We start from the raw sequence: 19,440 nt of genomic DNA on the forward strand, positions 1-19,440 counted from the left end.
CTCCTGATACTGCCAGGAGGGCCTAGAAACCAGGGGCTGGAGAGCCCAGAGACCTAGGTAGAAAATGATTTCTAATGCTATTCTGTTATACTCAGATCAGTGCCTAACCCAACTGTCATCAGAGAGCCTTCACGCTCTCTGATAGAAACAGATGCAGAGACTCACCGTCAAGCCTGAGGTGCAGCTTGCTGGAACCCTGCTGAAGATGGAGAGGGAGGATTGTAGGAGCCAGAGAGGTCAAGGACACCACAAGAAAACCCACAGAATCAACCAACCTGGGCTCATGGGGCTCACAGAGACTCAGCCAGCAATCAGGGAGCCAGTACAGGACTGACATCAGATCTTTCTTCCAAAACTTGCTTTTTGGTCATGGTGTTTCATCACATTACTAGAAGCCCCAACTAAAACAATGACCACAGTGGTAGGAAAACATGGCAGCAGACAGGCAGGCAGACAGCAGTGAAGCAGTAGCTAAGAACTTACATCTCACCCATAAGCAGAGAAAGAGAAAACTAACTAGGAATGGCACGGGGTTTTGAAACCTCAAAGCTCAGCCTCAGGGACACATCTCCTCCAATAAGGCTTCATTTCCTAAGACATCTCAAACAGTTTCGCTGACCATGGACTAAGCATTCAAATATATACGCCAATGGGGGTTATTCTTATTCAAAATGCTGCAGTGATCGCCTATGGTAATTATAAGTGGTACCGTACCATAGGTTGAGGTCTGACAGAAAAATAAAAAGGAGAAAATGAGCTGATCATCAGCATTAATGGCTGTCCACTTGCTGGATATAGATACAAAGTGACCAGCTGCCACGCCCCTGCCACCATGCCTTCCTCTAATGTCACAACAGACACTGTGACATTAAGCCAAAGGAAACCTTTCTTTCTGTAAGTTGCTTTTCCCAGGTATCTTACAGCGGTTCTGAGGTTCTGCGGAGACATCTGACTGCAGAGAAGCAGTGTCCCCACTTGTGGAGAGGCAGTGGTCTCTGTTGCTCCTAGCTGTGCAGAAGAGAGAACCACAAGCAAGAGCCACCTAGTGTCGCTTCCTTCTTTGTTCATTCAGCAAGAACTGCAGTAAACTGAGGAGCTCCAGGAAACACATTGTAAGTGTTGCTCAATGCCAGGCTCTGCTGCTCATAAAGGCATGACACTAAAAAAGATGTCGTAAATGATCTCTAGAGACTTGCAGGCTAAGGGGGTTGGGATCTCTGGCCACCCAATTTCAAAACCACCTGTGGACTCCTGCGTTAGTGGTTAGGATAAAGTGTCACTTGGAGGCACACGGGAGGAAGTGGGATGTTACCCGAGGAATGCTTATGGCAAAAAGCATCCTGGAAGAGGTAGCATTTGAAATGTGCCACAGAAGGATAAGGGGGTTTTGCTAATACAGAAGCAGTGGAGAGTCTGGCTTTAGGCTGGTGGCATTTGAACAACTTCAGAATACAGTTCCTGAAAATGTACTTTGATGATTATTCTAAGTGACTCGTTCCTTTCTTGAAGTCTACCTGCAGGTTCGTGTTCTCTCTCTCTGTGCCTCTCTCTGTGTCTCTCTCTGTGTCTCTGTCTGTCTCTCTCTCTCTCACACACACAAAGAGAGAGAGAGAGAGAGAGAGAGAGAGAGAGAGAACACTCTAGGACATTTATTATTTAATTACAGCTTCCAGATAGTACTTTCATCCCCTGCCTCTCTGCCTCCCTCCCTCCCTCCCTCCCTCTCTCTCTCCCTCTCGGCCTCCCTCCCTCCCTTCCTGATTTTTGAAACAGTGTCTCATGTATCTCTCTATGTAGTCAAAGATGACCTTGGACCCCGATCCTCCTGTTTCCGTGTCCACGCTGCTGTGTTTACCACTACTCTGGTTTTATTTGGTGTGAGGAGAATAGAAGCCAGGGCTTCCTGCAAAGCCAGGCAAACAATCAACCAACCCAGTAGGTTCCCAAACGCTTCTTAGATGCAAATTTCCTAAATGTACGTTCTACTCAGATTGCCTAGTTTCCTAATGCAATTTCTCAGAAAAGTTTGTTCCACTAGACATCAAAGTCAGAAATACCGAGAGCCTGAGTCGAAAAGCAAAAATCTCTACCTCAGCCCAGATTGGCTGAACCTAAAATTTGGATTTTATCTGCTTCAAATTCGACATTGGTAGAGGCAGATTCAAAGGCTGAGGGTCATGGGAGCTTCCTCAAAAGTTCTGGGCCAGGAGGAGTAGCCCACGAGGTTCCTGTCTTAGGCTCCAGTCCCACAGTAGGGCATACAGCTCTGACATACAGCCACCAAGGCCTGGAGGTCGCGCTGACCTCTTGAGAGGTTTCTGTTATGAGTCCCGCGGGAGGGAGGGAGGTCTAAGTGGAAGACAAACAGGGCGTCTTGGCTAAGTAGATCAGATCTGACTGGGAAACAGAACCAAGAGCTGTTAAAAATGCCGAGGCAAGGCAGAAACTGACTTCCTCGGTTGTGCACCTGAGAAATGCAACCGTCTTGGGGCCCTCAGGCAATCAGAGCTCATTAGAGCTCCCAGCCACTCCCTACTCCAGACCGCAGCGGTCATCTGACCAAGCCGGTCTTGGTCAGGTGACAGGGGCAGAGCACACTTAGCAGAAGACGGAAGCCCAGGGCTAGGCAGCCTCTGACAGAGAAGGTCCCCGGCTTTCCTGGTGACTTGCAGTTCCCCGAAGACCCCCCAGGCTGGCGCGCATGCGCCCGGGGCTCCTGATGCTCCTGCAGCCGCTGCTGCTGCTGCTGCTCCTGACGCTGCCATGCAGGGCCAGGAGAGCCCCTCGCTACGACCCCACGTGGGAGTCTCTGGACAGACGCCCGCTGCCAGCCTGGTTCGACCAGGCCAAGTTCGGCATCTTCATCCACTGGGGAGTGTTCTCCGTGCCCAGCTTTGGTAGTGAATGGTTCTGGTAAGTGTATACACACACACTGGGCTTTGTGTCTCCCATGCAGTGACAGTCAGCAGTAGCCAGCCCACTTGGCACAAGTGCTCCCTGCTTGTCACTGTTTTGATCAAGGATCGGTTTGCACTTCCAGATGTTGAATACAGAGTTTCTTGACTGAGAGTGACCTCCCGCATCAACACGGAATATACGTGCTCATCGGAGTTCTTAGGCTCTCTGCAGGTGAGCCTCCCTACAGGATATAGCTCATTGGCAATGTGTGTGTGATTAAGGGAGTGCCAGTTCCAGAATTTAAAAATTCCCAAAGGGACTGGTGAAATGTCTCAGTGGTTAGAGCCCATAATGCTTGTGATAGTTTGTATAGGCTCGACCCAGGGAGTGGCACTATTAGAAGGTGTGGCCCTGTTGGAGTAGGTGTAGCCTTGTTGGAGTAGGTGTGTCACTGTGGGCATGGACTTTAAAACCCTCATCCTAGCTTTCTGGAAGCCAATATTCAGCTAGCAGCCTTCAGATGAAGATGTAGAACTCTCAGCACCTCCTGCACCATGCCTGCCTGGATGCTGCCATGCTTTTTACCTTGATGATAATGGACTGAACCTATGAACCTATGTCCTTGGTCATGAAGTCTGTTCACACTAAGACACTCTGCTCTTTTGGGGATCCTAGTCTGACTCCTAGCAACCACCCTGGGGACTCACAACCATCTGGTTCCAGGGGAAGTTCTTGCTCCTAAATGCCTCCCTCACATGCACACGCCCCCACACAAACACACATGTAATTAAACATAAAATAAGAAATTTTAAAATAAATGCGCCCGGTTCAGTATAAAGCTAAGATCTTTGCATACTAAAGCATCAAAAACTCAAAGCAGATAAAAGGGACAGTAATAATATTAGCTCATATTATCTTCACAGTCACATGATGGTAGACAGGTAACATAAACTTGTTCAATTTTTAACTATTCCTAACTGGAAAACCAGCTTCTCTCTCCATTAGAAGACCCCAGAATCTGTCTGACCCGCCAGTCAGCATGGGTTGCAGTGATTGATGCTTTGGAAGTATGAATGCGACTTTGGGTCCCATAGAGGACATGGTGCTGCTTGCAGCCTGTGAGGTCTTTGAACCTAATCTCAGGCAGGCAAAGGCAGTGCCGACTGTGGGATTTGCTCGGCCTATGGAAATGTCTCCCCTATCTAACCAAAATATTTTCTGTTAATGAATAGGACAGATGTGTGTTACGTTTTAGGCATGTTGTCTTGTCTTGAAATTTTAGCTCCTTAAGTTCCACAGTGAGTTAATGTGTGAAGGCATAGATGGTATCATGACTTAAAGTGAGGAATTAGGAGAATTGGTGGCTGGGTTACCGGAGGACTTCACAAAGAAAAATGTAGAGACTATGGCCATTTTGCATAAGATGTCCTTAGTGCAAAGTCATACTGATAAGAGAAGGGGAAGACTCTATCCATAATCTGCATACCTGGCTGGGGGTTGGGGGGTTACTGGGTGAACCCAGGAATTAATTATTTCAAGCATTTGTGTTTGTGTGGTCATGTGTTCTTTTTTTTTTTTTTTTTTTTTTTTTCTGCCACAGGTGGTATTGGCAAAAGGAGAAGAGACTCAAGTTTGTGAACTTTATGAACAATAATTATCCGCCTGGTTTTAAGTATGAAGATTTTGGAGTGCTATTTACAGCCAAGTATTTTAATGCAAACCAGTGGGTAGATATTCTCCAGGCTTCTGGTGCCAAATATATGGTCTTAACTTCCAAACATCACGAAGGTAAGTAGGGCACATAGGATATATGCTGACAGTGACTAGGGAATGTAAGGATCGTTATTTTTGGGTGGAGACATTAAAGCAAGGTCATCTGGTGAAACCACGTTTCTCAGAATAACCATAGGTGGAGATTGACAAGTGTTCCCACTTTAAGACCCACATATTCCACTCAAGTTGGGAAGCATTATGGATCCAGACAGCTAGTGCCACAGAATGAGAGGAAAGATGGGCACAATTTTTATGTACACATGTAAACACTTATGGTGGTTTGAGTATGCTTAGCCCATGGGGAGTGGCACTATTAGGTAGTGTGGCCTTTTTGGAGGAAGTGTATCCCTGTGGGGGTGGAATTTGAGGACCTGTGTCAGGCTCTGCCCAGTGCAGAGGAGTCCCCTCCTGGCTGCCTTTGGATCAAGACATAGAACTCTGGACTCTTCCAGTACAGGCTGCCACGCTTCTCACCATGATGACAATGGACTGAACCTCTGAAACTGTAAGCCAGACCCAATGAAATGTTTTCTTTTTAAGACTTGTCTTGGTCACAGTGTCTCTTCAGAGCAATGAAACCCTAACTTTGACATCATTCAAATAAATAACTAGATTTATTTAAAGCTGGTTGAAGAGAATGAGTATAGTCTATACTTTATCTATGTCTGTCTGTCTATCTATCTATCTATCTATCTATCTATCTATCTATCTAGTATATAGTGAGTATAGTATAGTTGTACTTTTCTTTCTGTTCTTTCCTTTCTTCCTTCTTTCTTCTCTCCCTTCCTTCCTTCCTTGCTTCCTTCTTTCCTTCCTACCTTCCTTCTTCTTTCTGTGTGTGTTGTTGTTGTAGTTTTGAAACAGGGTTTCTCTATGAAGCCCTGGCTGTCCATGAACTTACTCTGTAGACCAGGCTGGCCTTGAACTCAGAGATTCAACTTCTTCTGCCTTATGAGTTCTGGGATTAAAGCTGTGTGTGAGCACTGCCCGGCTGCCTTTCTGTTCTTGAATGCATTCTTTGAAAACATCATGGCGCTTATGCTGCCTTAGTCTTGACTCACACAAGTTGGCTGTCCTTTGTGCATAACTTTTAGATATGCAAGTAGTGGTTAAGTTACTACTGAGGGAGGAAGACAGAAGCCTCAAGGGAAAAGAGTTAGAGTTTTATAATAGTGCCCAGAAACATTAAAAGAATTTAAGGTAGCACAGAAATCCTGCATCAATAAGGTGTTCTGCTAGAACTACCCAGTGTCCATAAGACCAGAGAAGCCCTGGCTGATGCTATCTCAGATTAACATGAGTGTACCAGGTAGTTTCCTTTGCATGGTCTTCTTTATCTTGAAAAGTTGTCTTATATTCTTCAGGGGTGGGAAGGAGACAGAAGAGATGAACTCAAACCAAAAATCTGCAATCACCTTAAAATATTTTCCCAGTTGGCCGCAGTCTGATAGCTGCACAGTTTCCCCTGATAGGAGTGTGTCGGATCCCTGCTGTCCAGGAACTTTTTCCCTCTCTGACACAAAGTGAGTTCATGAAAAAGAAAGCTCACATACTTTTAAACCGATGGCTGCCCCCTTCCTAATGCTGTGACCGCTAATACACTTCCTCATGTTGTGCTGACCTACAACCATAAAATTATTTTGTTTCGTTGTAACTGTAATTTTGCTACTGTTATGAATCGCAACGTAAATATCTGATATGCAGCAACACCTCAGGGGCTCAGCCCACAGGTTGAGAATGTTTGCTCTAGGTGCTGAGACCAGAGGATGAAGATGGTACGTGTTTCCGTTCAAGGACCTGTGCTGCCAAAAGTTTCCCCTGCTTTCAGAAAATGTACTGCTGGCTGTAGCCAGGGGGAGAATCACTGTGCTCTCACTGTGGGTGATGTGCTGACATGAAGAGCCAAGGGGTTGCCATACTGCCCTATTGGGTTGAGCAATTGTGAGGCAGAGGTGGCCTTAAATATTCACACTGCCTTCAGGCTTCCCATGGGCATCCTTAGAGAAAGTGTGAGGCATTTGAGGAAGTTCTTATAATGAATTTAAAGTGTGGCTCAGTTCTCAGGCTCGTCCTGACATGAGAGTAAAGTGAGCAGCTATGGTGTCTGGAAAGCATCTGTCTACCCTTCTTTAAGGCTAATGGAACAGTGACAGAGTTTCTAATGGCCCAAGGCATGAGCTGAAATTTCTGTGGATTTTACACTGCCTCTTCAGCCTTTCAGTTTATATATCTCTTCTAATATTTTATATTCTAATATTTTATATAGAATGAGCAACCTAAGAGCCAATTCCTGTTGAAATATGAATCATTTCAAAGTGGTTGTGTAGTGCTCTGTTACTTTCCTTACCCTTTCAGTTGTTAGGATGGTCAATATTGGCAGACTTTAAAGAGTATAATCCACATTTATGACTTTAGAGTTAGATGGGTATCTTAGATAGGATTTCCCTGATGCAAAGAGACAACATGACCAAGGAAATTAATTTAATCAGGGCTAGCTGTCCTAGTTAGGGTTTTACTGCTGTGAACAGACACCATGACCAAGGCAAGTCTTATAAAGAACAACATTTAATTGGGGCTGGCTTACAGGTTCAGAGGTTCAGTCCATTGTCATCAAGGTAAAAAGCATGCCAGCATCCAGGCAGGCATGGTGCAGGAAGAACTGAGAGTTCTACATCTTCATCTGAAGGCTGCTAGCAGAATACTGGCTTCCAGGCAGCTAGGGTGAGGGTCTTAACTCATGCCCACAGTGACACACCAACTCCAACAAGGCCACACCTACTCCAACAAGGCCACACCTACTCCAACAAGGCCACATCTTCTAATAGTGCCACTCCCTGGGCCAAGCATATACAAACCCTTACACTGCTTATAGTTTCAGAGGTTTAGTTGATTATCATCACGGCAGGAAACATGACAGCATGGAGGCAGACATGGTGCTAGAAGAGTGGAGACTTCTACATCTTGATCTGAAGGCAGCCAGAAGTAGACTCTCTTCTGCAGACAGCCAGGAGGAGGTTCTGACTCCACACTGACTGTGTGGTGCTTTAGCGTAGGAGACCTCAAAGCACTTTCTCCCTCTAGGCTACACCTATTCCAACAAAGGCGCTCCTCTTGCAGTGCTGCTACCCATGGGCCAAGCATACTGAAATCGCCATAATGAGGGAGATAAAAAGTACAGAACTACTGGGCAATAGCAAATCTTCTCCCTCTCCATTTCAATTAATTATCAAGTCACAAGAGATTTACTCCCTGTCCTTGTGAGTATTCTGAGAATCACATTGTGAGGAAACTCATCCAAGCACTGGACCTTACTCACCAGAAGACACATGCCAATCCCACAGATGTTACATCTTAGGTCTTTGTTCCAAAAAGTAGAGATCATTGCTTAGTGTAATGGATGGATGTGGAAGGTGTCCTCCTCTTACCGACGACTATTGTTGGCTGTATATTTTGCTTTAGATGCTAGGCTAACCATCGGCTGGTGGGTGTAGCCAGAAACACTACAGACATGATGACACTATGCTGTTCCCCAAGAACCTCAGCTTCTGTAGCTGGAGATGGCGTGTGCAGCTTTTCCAGTCGTCATCCTGAAACGTTGGAAACGCCCAATCTCACATTACTTATAATTACTTATATTCCTGTGTGTGTGTTTGTCCAGATGAGTACAAGACAGAATGCAGAGTGGGTCAAGAAACAGTTGTTTGGGGAAGCAGTGAGTTGTAGGTTCATTTCGAATTGTGTTGATGTTCTCTTGGGGTGAAATTTGTCAGCGTCAAGGTGGTAACACTTCTGAGGGTTGTCTTCCGTCCTGTTCCAGGCTTTACTCTGTGGGGCTCAGACTATTCTTGGAACTGGAATGCAGTTGATGAGGGGCCGAAGAGGGACATTGTCAAGGAGCTTGAGGTGGCCGTGAGGAACAGGAGTGACTTGCACTTTGGTCTGTACTATTCTCTTTTTGAATGGTTCCACCCACTCTTCCTGGAGGATAAATCCAGCTCATTCCAAAAGCAGCGATTTCCCATTTCTAAGACATTGCCTGAGCTCTATGAGTTGGTGAACAAGTACCAGCCTGACGTTCTGTGGTCAGACGGAGATGGGGATGCACCAGATCACTACTGGAACAGTACTGGCTTCTTAGCCTGGCTGTACAATGAAAGGTCTGTACACTTTTCTGCACCTGTACTTGTCTTAAACACTCCTATGTATATATAAGCATTTACATTCCTGTGGTTGTACGCTCATTTGTGCTGTGAAAGGACCAAATCATTATAAGCCATGCTTATTAGCTTGGTCAGTATTTACTAGAAATGATCAGAAATATGTGAACTACTGCCGAAATGATTTTGTAATCAATTTAGCAATCCCAGGATCAAGACATGACTGGGACTATCTGCTTTAATTTGTGAGTCAAAACTGCCCCCGGACGTGAAGTCCCGTTCTCTCTACCTGATCCACCAGACGTAAGAAATTGGGGAGTGTATTTTACATGATGTCAACACTCAATTTTTTCAGAGAATTTCCAGTAGGAGACACCGTTCATAGGATGAGGACCTATAAGGGTATTTAGTCCTTGGCAGTGAGGGGTGGGGATGGGGGGATGGAATGGGATACACTTGTCTTAAGTATAAGTTCAGCTTAGGCTGCCATTCCACTCTCGCAACGTGAGCGTGGAAACTTGAAGTAGCAGTATAGTGTTCTCACACACTCCATGGTCTCACCTCCCGACTCTGGGTTTTATACCGGTTATCTGCACTAAAACAGTAGTGAAAGAATTCACTCTTCAGAGAGGTTGAGGAATTTGCTCCAGGCCTGGAAGCTGGAATGTGAGTTGAGACTCCAGTCATCCATCACAGATCTATTTGGCTTTAGAGACAGAGCCTTTCTGCTTTCTTACAGTCATTTGTCAGAAGTGGGTGGATCTGTTTGTGGTGACATTGCCCTCTGTCTCAAGAATGCTCTCTCTTGAAGGGAAACTGCCCTTTTCATTTCAGCCCAGTTCGGGACACAGTAGTCACCAATGATCGATGGGGAGCTGGTTCTATCTGCAAACATGGTGGCTACTATACTTGCAGTGACCGCTATAATCCAGGACATCTCTTGCCACACAAATGGGAAAACTGCATGACAATAGATAAGCTTTCCTGGGGCTACAGGCGGGAAGCTGAAATCGGTGATTATTTTACAATTGAAGAATTGGTGAAGGTACAGTAAAATATGTTGTGGGGCTATTATTCTGGAATATTCTTATAATGAGGGGGTTACAGGATTTTTTTTTCTTTACAGTTGGGATTGTGTAGTGCCACAAACTCTCGACATTATCCTCTGTGAATCTTTTTCCTATGAAATTATGTGTGCGCGCGTGTGTGTGTGTGTGTGTGTGTGTGTAATATATTATATTTATATATTGATTCAATTTTTTCTATTTAAAAACTATTCTTAATTTTTCTCTATTTCAAATTGTATTTATTTTTTTTAGCAACTTGTGGAAACAGTTGCATGTGGAGGAAATCTTCTGATGAATATTGGTCCCACCGTAGATGGCATCATTCCTGTCATTTTTGAGGAGCGATTAAGGCAAATGGGAACCTGGCTGAAAGTCAACGGGGAAGCTATTTATGGAACCCACAGTTGGAGGTCTCAGAATGACACTGTCACTCCTGACGTGTGGTAAGTTTTCCTGGTTAACAAGCACTGTTTAATAGAGGAAAGCTCTCAGTAGCTGAGCTAGAGAGAGAGAGAAGGAGCAGGATAAAAAGAGGGAGTGGCTTACTGCTGCATGACCACACATGTTCCAACTTGACTCAAATACAAAGAGGAGGAATAAGAATCAGCATGTGATTGAATGTAATGTTTATTGAATTCTGCTTAAATAATGCCTAGATATCCCCCTAGTCATGTGTACTATTTAGCTAAATCTCCTGTTACAAAATTGAAAGGCATTTAGATAACTGAAGGTTATCAAGGGGTTAATGTAGAGCAGACTAGTGTTTCATCACTAGGAAAATTTCTGGTTTTGGCGATGTTATATTCCACCAAATTGGCAAGCAAGAGATTCCCTAAGGGCAAAGTAAACAAACAGCAAATTAAAGTTAGCCAATAGAGGATTTTGAAAAAACGGTAAAATAGAAGTACTATCTGGTCCTGCAGACACACAAGCTGTGGTAGAAAGGGTTGCATGATGGTGGAGAAACACCAGAAGTGATACTTAATGACACATGAAGGGGCTGCAGGTGAAATGCAAGTGAAAACCACAGCCAGAAATCACCCCGAGTCCTTTAGAATAACTATTCTTTTAAAAGGGGCAGCTGGTGATTTTGGAGAGATTGGAACTCCTGTACACTAAAGGGTCGTGAGTGTGCCAAATCTCAGCAGATGTGACTGGCAGTGTGTCAGTCCCTCAAAACATTAAAACAGAATCACTCGGCTACCCAACAGTTCCACCTCTGAGGATATATGCAAAAGAATGATACCAGAAGAACTATATCCCCAGACACTTAAAATGTGAGAGCAACGGAGTCCACTTACTTATAGAGAGTAAAGGTAAACAGGCGTGCATACACACTATGTATTATTCAGTTCTGAAAAGGAAGGTATCGTAGTTAAAATTAAATGGGGGTTTCTACCCCACATTTGATCATTTAGATCACAGATAAAGAACACAAAACCTTTATATTTATGATAAGCCTTTAAAACACCAGAGCTGGGCAGATATCAACCCTCTAAGCTCATTTGTCTACTTCCCTGTCAATAACCCTGAGATATAACTTGCCATGTTCCATCTGGGGCTCTCTTACTCCAACTGACGAGGCCTTGTGGCCAGTTCTTATGATCTCTTACCACTCTTCTCCTTCTCTGTCCTCCGTGTGCTGTCTCTTCTCAGAGCCCCAGCCCCAGGGGACCAAAACCCCACCCACCTTTCTTCTGCCCAGCTACAGGCTGTAGGCCAAGGATCTCCTTGTCCCTGAGGCAACCAGGTCTTGGGGGCTATCATTTAGCATTACAGTACATAGCATCAGATTAAAGCTCCACAGGAAGGAACTGCTGTGACTCAGATGGAATTTTTAGGAATTTGTGTGAAGTGAAATGACCAGTCACACGGAGACCAGTATTATTGATGAGGTACCAAGAGTAGTCAAAATCACAGAGACATGAGCAAGGGGGAGGGAAGAATGGGGACTTGATGACGGGTGTACTGATCTGTCACTACTATTAATTCCTGTGTGTTCTTTCTCCTTCCCATTCTTATACTCACTTGCAGAAGATTGGTTAAATGCAGCCGCATCTTTCTAAGGCACTGCTAAGTGTGACTACACCTGCGGTCACATATGTACAGTGTCCAGTTGGCTCACAGTTGGCTTTAAGCCCAGCCCTCATTTTCTCCCTCACATCCCAAGTTCTTCCAGCCAGGAGATGGCACAACTTCCTATGTCCACGCCTCATCTCCAGTCCCCTTCTTTCTTAGTTCCATTCCTGCCCACATAGAAACATGTGATTTATTTTATCTTTAAAAGTTCACCCTGTCTCCACCCACCTTTCCACTCTCTCCTTTTATTCATAACACAGTATCTTGCAGAACAATGTGTGATTGCTGTTTCTAGCTGGAAGCTCTATTCTTTATCCCTTGAACTCACTCAGTTTGGGATTCCATCCCACCCCTCCGCAAACTGCCCTTTTTAAGACCCACCATGGCTTTTCCCTTGCAGCCCCAGGAGTCGGTGCCAGCTTTCTCATTTTCTGAGCCCATAGCAAGGTTGGCCTCAGATGGTCAGACTCTTTGGTTGCTCCTTGTTAGCCTGTTCCTGATCTTTCCAGCCTCTCATCTTGAAGTGTCTAGCTTAATCCTCTACCTGACATTTGGCGATTTTAACCCGCCTTTCTCCTATATCCACAGTTGTCTTCGTTAGGGTTTCTATTGTGAAGAGACACCATGACCATGGCATTCTTATAAAGGAAAACATTTAACTGGAATTGTCTTACAGTTGAGAGTTTAGTCCATTATCATCATGGTGGGAAGCATGGTGGCATGCAGGCAGACATGGTGCTGGAGAGGCACAGAGAGTTCTACATCCAGCTTGGCAGGTAGCAGGAAGAGAGAGACAAGGGGCCTGGCTTGAGCCTTTAAAACTTCAAAGCTCACCCCCAGTGACACACTTTCTTCAGCAAGGCCACACCTCCTACTAGTGCCACCACATTCCACTCCCTGGCCACCGTTGGCTTGTTGCCATATAAGAATGCAAAATTGCATATTCAATCCAACTTCAGAAGTCCCCATACATACTCTGTCACAGTCTCAACTCTGTTTCAAAGTCCAAAGTCCCTTCTGAGACTCATAGCAATCTAACCATAATCCCGTATATGTTCAAAATAATAATTTTTAAAAAAAGCAGATCACATACTTACAACAAAAGATGGCACTACATTTATATTACCGTTCCAGATGGAGGGAACAGAATGGGAGTCTATCGAGAAAACATTGGACCAAAACAAGACCAAAGCCAGCAGGGGAAACTCCAAACCGCACCTCCACGCCTGATGTCAAAGCACTCTTTCAATCTCCGATTCCTTTCACCTTTGTTGACTGCAACACACTTCTTTCTCTTGGCTGTTTCTACCCCGTGTTTGCAGCTTTCCTCCCACAGGTCCCACAACTCCGGCATTTCCAAGATCACAGGGTCTCTAAGGCAACCCAGGCTTCACCTTCACAGCTCCACACAATGGCTTCTCTGCACCTCCATGCAGGGACACCCCTCCCACATGCCTGGCCTCGGCGGCATTCCTTAATCAAAGAGGGAGATTCCATAACCTCCTTTTTGCATCCTTGGCTCTAAAGCCAGAATCCCCTGGCCAAAGCTGCCAAGTTCTGCTGCTAGCTAAGGCTGGACCATGGCCCCTTTGTTCAGTTACATCTCTACTAGCTTTCTGGTTTTGATGGTTTCCTTCACTACCTAAGTTTGGCTGTCCTAGAACTCATTGTGTAGACCAGGCTGACCTTGAACTCTGAAATTCACCTGCTTCTGCCTCCCCAGTCCTGGGATTGAAGGCACATACCACCATGCACAGTCCTAAGGGTTTTTTTTTTTTTTTTAATTCCTTTTTAGGAGTTGGAAGCTTAGCTGGGTGGGGTCTTACTCTAAAGTCACCACTCCCTTTATTCTGTTTAGCATCAGGCTTTTCTTTATTCTTTTTATCTCCTAGAGCAAAGGATTTAGCCCAGATAAACTTCCTGGTGCCGCTTTCCTCCTCAAACTGTGCATTTTGGACGTTTCCTTGCTCAACTTGTTCCTTTTCATTATAGATCTTCGTAAGTGTGGCCACTAATGACCCATGACACAGTCAGTGCTAGGCTAAGTTGAAATCTCTTCTGCCAAAGCTGTTAATCCATAGCTCTTCAGTTTAGCCTCAGGCAGAGTTTTGGACAAGGGGAGAAAGCAGCCACATTCTTCACCAAAACATCACACGAAAGTCTCTAGGCCATATACCAAAATTCTCCTCTGAAACCTTCAGAGCCAGGCCTCACAGTTCAAATCACCCCCCAACACCTCCATCTTCCATGTTCCTACTAGTATGGCCCACTGAGCCCCACTTAAAATGTTCAACTGCTTTTCTAATCCAAAGTTCCAAAGTCCTTGCTCCTCCAAACAAAAGCATGGTCAGGGCTATCATAGCAAAACCCCAGTTCCAGGTACCAACTTCTGTCTTAGTTCCTCTGACAGGCCACACCTTTCTCCCACAAGGCCACACCTTCTAATAGTGCCCTTTGAGCCTATGGGAGCCATTTTCACTCAAACCATTCAAACAACAGTCAATTCATCATCAGATGTATTATTTTGATTTCTGAAATGTATATAGACTCTGGCCGCCTCACCTCTGTGGTGGCTCTCCCTTGTCTCACCCCTGGATTGTTTTAGTGCCTTCTTGACTAATCCTATTTCTGGCCTGTCTTTTGTTTTCTTTTATCACTCCTTTGGAGATGAGATTTGAGGAATCTGAATGTTTTTGTGGGTACAATATACACATATGCACAGCATGCATGGGCCCATCAAAGGGGCAACCTTGGGGTCAGTCTTCAGACACCTTCCACCTTTTGCTTAGCCAGCTTCTCTTATTCTAGTGACGCCTAGAGCTTCACCCTATAGGTCAGGCTAGCTGGCCTACAAGCTTCCAGGGATTCATGCTGCATGGCTGAGGTTAGAGGTGTACCACTGTGTTCAGATTTTGAAACATAGGCCTTCATACTTGTAAGGCAAGCCCTTTGCCAACTGTCCTCTTAATATATCTCAGGAGAGCAATCAAGAAAGCTATTGATTTATTTGTGTTGTCAGCATGTCATGACGTAACCCAGACTGACGTCATGCCTGGCTTAGAGCACTCCGGTACACAAATTCTTCCAAGGCTTCCAGTCTCAAGGGAGAAGTGAGGCCTTTTGCATAAGTCTCCTTGGCCTTAGGAACTCTAGTCCTTGCTTGTTCTGTTCTCTTTGGCTTTTTCTCTCCCTGCTCCCCAACTGGTCTGCTGCTGTGTCTGCAGGCCAAGCACACTAGTGCTTCTGTGGCTTTTGTACCTGTTTCTCAGCCTGGAAGGCTTTCCACCGACATGTTCTCATGGAGCATCCTGTTCTCTGGGCTTCATGGCTGACATCTCAGGGAGATTGTCCTTGCCTGTTCTGCTCAGTGTTCCGCCCCAGACCTATTTTTTCCAGCCTTAGTAGGCCTCATTCTTCTGCGTATTTTTGTTTTCTCTGTGTAGTCCTGGCTAGCCTGAAACTCTCAGAGATCTGTCTGAGTGCTGGGATTAGAGCTATGTGCTCGATGCTCAGTGCTTTACATCTGTTTATTGTTCATTTTTGTTTATCCCGCTGGGATGTGGGCACTCGAGGTCAGGAACCGTTTGATGCTGTATCTCTAGCCTTGCAACACTGAGGGCTGTTTGTAGATTTCTATAAGTATTGTTGAGAAATTGGGTGAACAATGAATGGTTGTCCCTTTGTCCCCTTCTGGTTTCCACTGTTCTCATTTGTGCTGTGACTCTCAGGTTAAACATGATTGTCTTGGTAAAGAAACTGTCTGATGGCCCAATCTTTTTTTTGTTTTGTTTTTTTGTTGTTGTTTTTTTTTGTTTTTTTGTTTTTTTGGTTTTTTTTGTTTTGTTTTGTTTTGTTTTTCCGGAGACAGGGTTTCTCTGTGTAAGCCTGACTGTCCTAGAACTCACTCTGTAGACCAGGCTGGCCTCAAACTCAGAAATCTGCCTGCCTCTGCCTCCCAAGTGCTGGGATTAAAGGCGTGCACCACCAATGCCCGACTGATGTCCCAATCTTTAAAAAAACCAAACCAAAACAAACCAAAACAAAACACTTTATTACAATTTTTATGTTTCCTTTTCTTGCAAATTGTGATTCAAAACTTACACCTTATTTGTGTGACTGTCTACCTAGTCTGTTCTAGCCTGAGCCACAGAAAAGCAAGAATCATGTTTAGCTTTCCGTTGCATCTTTAATAGTGAGCACACTGTATGTCTGTAGGTAGAAAGCTGTGCAGCCCCTGCTGGCTTATCTCTACACACTGTTTTCAGCTCCATGTGAGCAATTTGAATAGAGATATTAGCTCATGAAGCCTCCACCCCACCCCAGACTTCCCTTTAGGTAGGTATGGCAGCATTCCTGTAATGCCAGCATTGAGGAGGAGAAGACACTGGGGCTGTCCTGAGTTCCAGACTCGTTTGAGCTACAGATTAAGACTTTGGCACAAGACAGAGCAAAAAACAACTATTTTGAACACTGGAGGTTCTGAAAAGGGGAGGCACTTTTCATACCATGGGGGAAAGTGGGTCTTTTTATTTTACTAGTGGTGATATTGTCAAGCATCTGTAAAATAATTCCAGACATGATGGATAAATACAGATAAACATGGGATGTAACTTGTTACTATGCTGGGGTTTTGTTTGTTTATTTGTTTGTTTGTTTGTTTTCTAACCAGGTACACATCTAAGCCTGAGAAGAAATTAGTCTATGCTATTTTTCTTAAATGGCCCATCTCAGGAAAGCTGTTTCTTGGGCAACCCATAGGTAGTTTGGGGGAAACAGAGGTAAGGATGAATTTTATCTTGATTGTTCCTTTAATTTGCTGAGTGAAACATGTTGGGGAGAACATAACTTGTTTTAACTTCTAAGGGAAACTTTCAGATGAACATCATGTACCTAAGAAAAAAAGTCACTTTTAAATGAACTTAGACAAGGCAAGGCTGGCAACTGTTTAGCCACAATGTTTTGAAATTCTAAGAAAACTGAACTTGTAGGCTCTAGTACCGCTACACATAACAGTGTAAAATAGGCATTATTTCTCATAGTTACTGTGAGATTCAAGTTCACTCCATTCACCGAAAATGAGATTTTCTAAGAACATAAATTGCCTCCCTGTCCTAGTTAGGGTTTCACTGCTGTGAACAGACACCATGACCAGGGCAACTCTTATAAGGACAACATTTAATTGGGGCTGGCTTACAGGTTCAGGGGTTCAGTCCATTATCGTCAAGGCAGGAGCATGGCAGCATCCAGGCAGGCATGGTACAGGAGGAGCTGAGAGTTCTACATCTTCATGAAAGGCCACTAGAAAAAGACTAGCTTCCAGGCAGCTAGGACAAGGGTCTTACAGCCCATGCCCACAGTGACACACCTACTCCACCAAGGCCACACCTCCAAATCGTGCCACTCCCTGGGCCAAGCGTATACAAACCATCGCATTCCCTGAACACCTCACCCAGAACACATTGATTAAAAGAAAGATGTTATCATTCTTCTGTGATTATTTAAGGCTGTCATCAGACCCAATGGAGTGCCCTGCAGTGTATCTTGGGCCCTTTTCTAGAAGTGGGTAATGTCTTTGTAGTGAAATGTCGTGTTATTCTCCTTGTGTTTCCATTTCTCATTTTAGTTCTAACACTTGAGGTTGACCAGGGTGAAAGATGGGTTTCAAATTCAGTGTTACAGCACAGCCTCCACATCTAGATATGGCAGTGTTTTTGTTTTTTTAAATCTATGTCTTGCTTGGCATTAACAAATACAATTAGAATTTAGGGCTTTATTTTGTGGTTTCCATATGATAAAGTGTTATGGTTCAAATAACCCTAGAGTGTTCCCAGAACTACTTATGTGAACTCACTTAGAATAAGCAAGACCAAGACTACAAAACGATCATAGCTGTCATTGGTTGAATCCATACATTACTGACCAGAGGACATCAGGGGAAAATCTAACAGTCTTGGCTGCCTGGGAGAAGGAAGTCGCTATTCTGTGTGTGAGAACTTGGCAGGCCTGAACTGGACAAATTGCTCCCAGTTCTTTCCCGCCTCCCATCCTCTTCAAGCATTTCCCCGACTCTGGCTCTCCATTTTCCTTTCCCAGTCTGTGCACAGGTTTGTTCATGCCTTGAGGGTAACGTGGGAACAAAGGGAGTAAGATGTAAAATAGCCTGTGAGTGTTAAAGGTAAAAATGGAGCCCTGCCTAGTACTTTTTAAGAAACTCTTAACTCCTTAGCAAGTGGACATCACAGTGATGTATTTGGGAACGTTTGTACATTGTCCCTGTTTCTGATTGCAGGTAGAACTACTAGGGCATGGCCGGCCGCTGACGTGGACATCTTCAAAGCCAAATGGCATCATAGTGGAGTTGCCTCGGCTAAGTGTTCATCAGATGCCCTGTAAATGGGGATGGACTCTCGCACTAAGTAATGTGATTTAACCTGCAGCCGAGAGACATGTGCTACAGGTACCACTAACCACGGGAAATGTCAGGGTTGTTTTTTTTAAGTAACATTAAAGAAATCAGGCTAAAAATGACACAAAACCTGAAGTCATTAGGCAATGTGGCCTCCTTTCTCTTTCTTCCTAAACTCTTTCTTAAACTGCTCGTGTTACCATTTGGACATGCTTTCCCTCAGTGTCTCTTCTTACTGAATCCATTTCACATGTCACTCACAGGTGGAAATCTTTTTATTTATTTATTCATTTATTTATTATTTATTTATTTATTTTAGAGAAGCTAGAAACGGATGATGCTCAGCTCTGAATTTTCTCCCAACTCCTAGTCTTCTACTGAAGCCCTAATACCCTACATGGCTGTATTTGGAAACAGAGCCCTTGAGATGATTAAGATTAAACCGTCATGGAACTAGCCCTAATTCCAGAGGATTTGGTGTCTTGGAAGGGAGAGACAATAAAGATGCAAGAGCACAGGGGAAAGCCATGTAAAGGAGGCATTCGTCGGCAAGCCAAGGGGAAGAGTCCAGAAGAAACTGCATCATGCAGAAGAAACACCCTCATCATGGACTTCTGTCCTCCAGGTCTGTGAGGAAACGTAACTTACAGTTGTTGAAGCCATCCAGAATGTGTTTGGTCTCCCTCATACCCACATCACTCTTTTATTAAATCCTCATATGTAATGCAGACAGTGTGTGATGAATTTGACTAGCTATATGTGTCCAGTGAACTCTGTAATTATCGTTTCATGTATAAAGCTTCTATTTGCTGTAGACATTTTGAAACACAAGTCACTACCTAGATCACCACTATTATTTGATAATATTTTCATATATATTCTTCCAATTTGGGGACAGAAAGAGATTTGAGATCGGAGGGGTAGGGTTATTTTTTTAATAAGGAGTAAAACTCAGGTTGCAAACCTAGTTGAAAATTGGGAAGGTGTCATTAGCTTCTTTTCTGTTCCTGTCATGAAGCACAACGACTAAAGCAATATACAGGAGGAGGAATTTATCTTG

At 44.3% G+C, this 19,440-nt stretch overlaps 1 protein-coding gene across 1 annotated transcript; it reads left to right on the forward strand.

Annotated features, from left to right (window-relative positions):
- Positions 1-2,562: 2,562 nt before the first annotated feature.
- On the forward strand, positions 2,563-19,108 carry Fuca2 (alpha-L-fucosidase 2). The gene is made up of 8 exons (XM_076926889.1): positions 2,563-2,913; positions 4,499-4,686; positions 8,489-8,828; positions 9,663-9,873; positions 10,148-10,338; positions 16,644-16,752; positions 18,264-18,431; positions 18,700-19,108. Exons 1-7 carry the CDS (start codon positions 2,702-2,704, stop codon positions 18,402-18,404), a joined length of 1,392 nt encoding a protein of 463 aa, XP_076783004.1. The 5' UTR covers positions 2,563-2,701; the 3' UTR covers positions 18,405-18,431; positions 18,700-19,108.
- Positions 19,109-19,440: the final 332 nt, after the last annotated feature.

Source organism: Arvicanthis niloticus, chromosome 28, assembly GCF_011762505.2.
Source record: "Arvicanthis niloticus isolate mArvNil1 chromosome 28, mArvNil1.pat.X, whole genome shotgun sequence".
NCBI lineage: Eukaryota > Metazoa > Chordata > Mammalia > Rodentia > Muridae > Arvicanthis > Arvicanthis niloticus.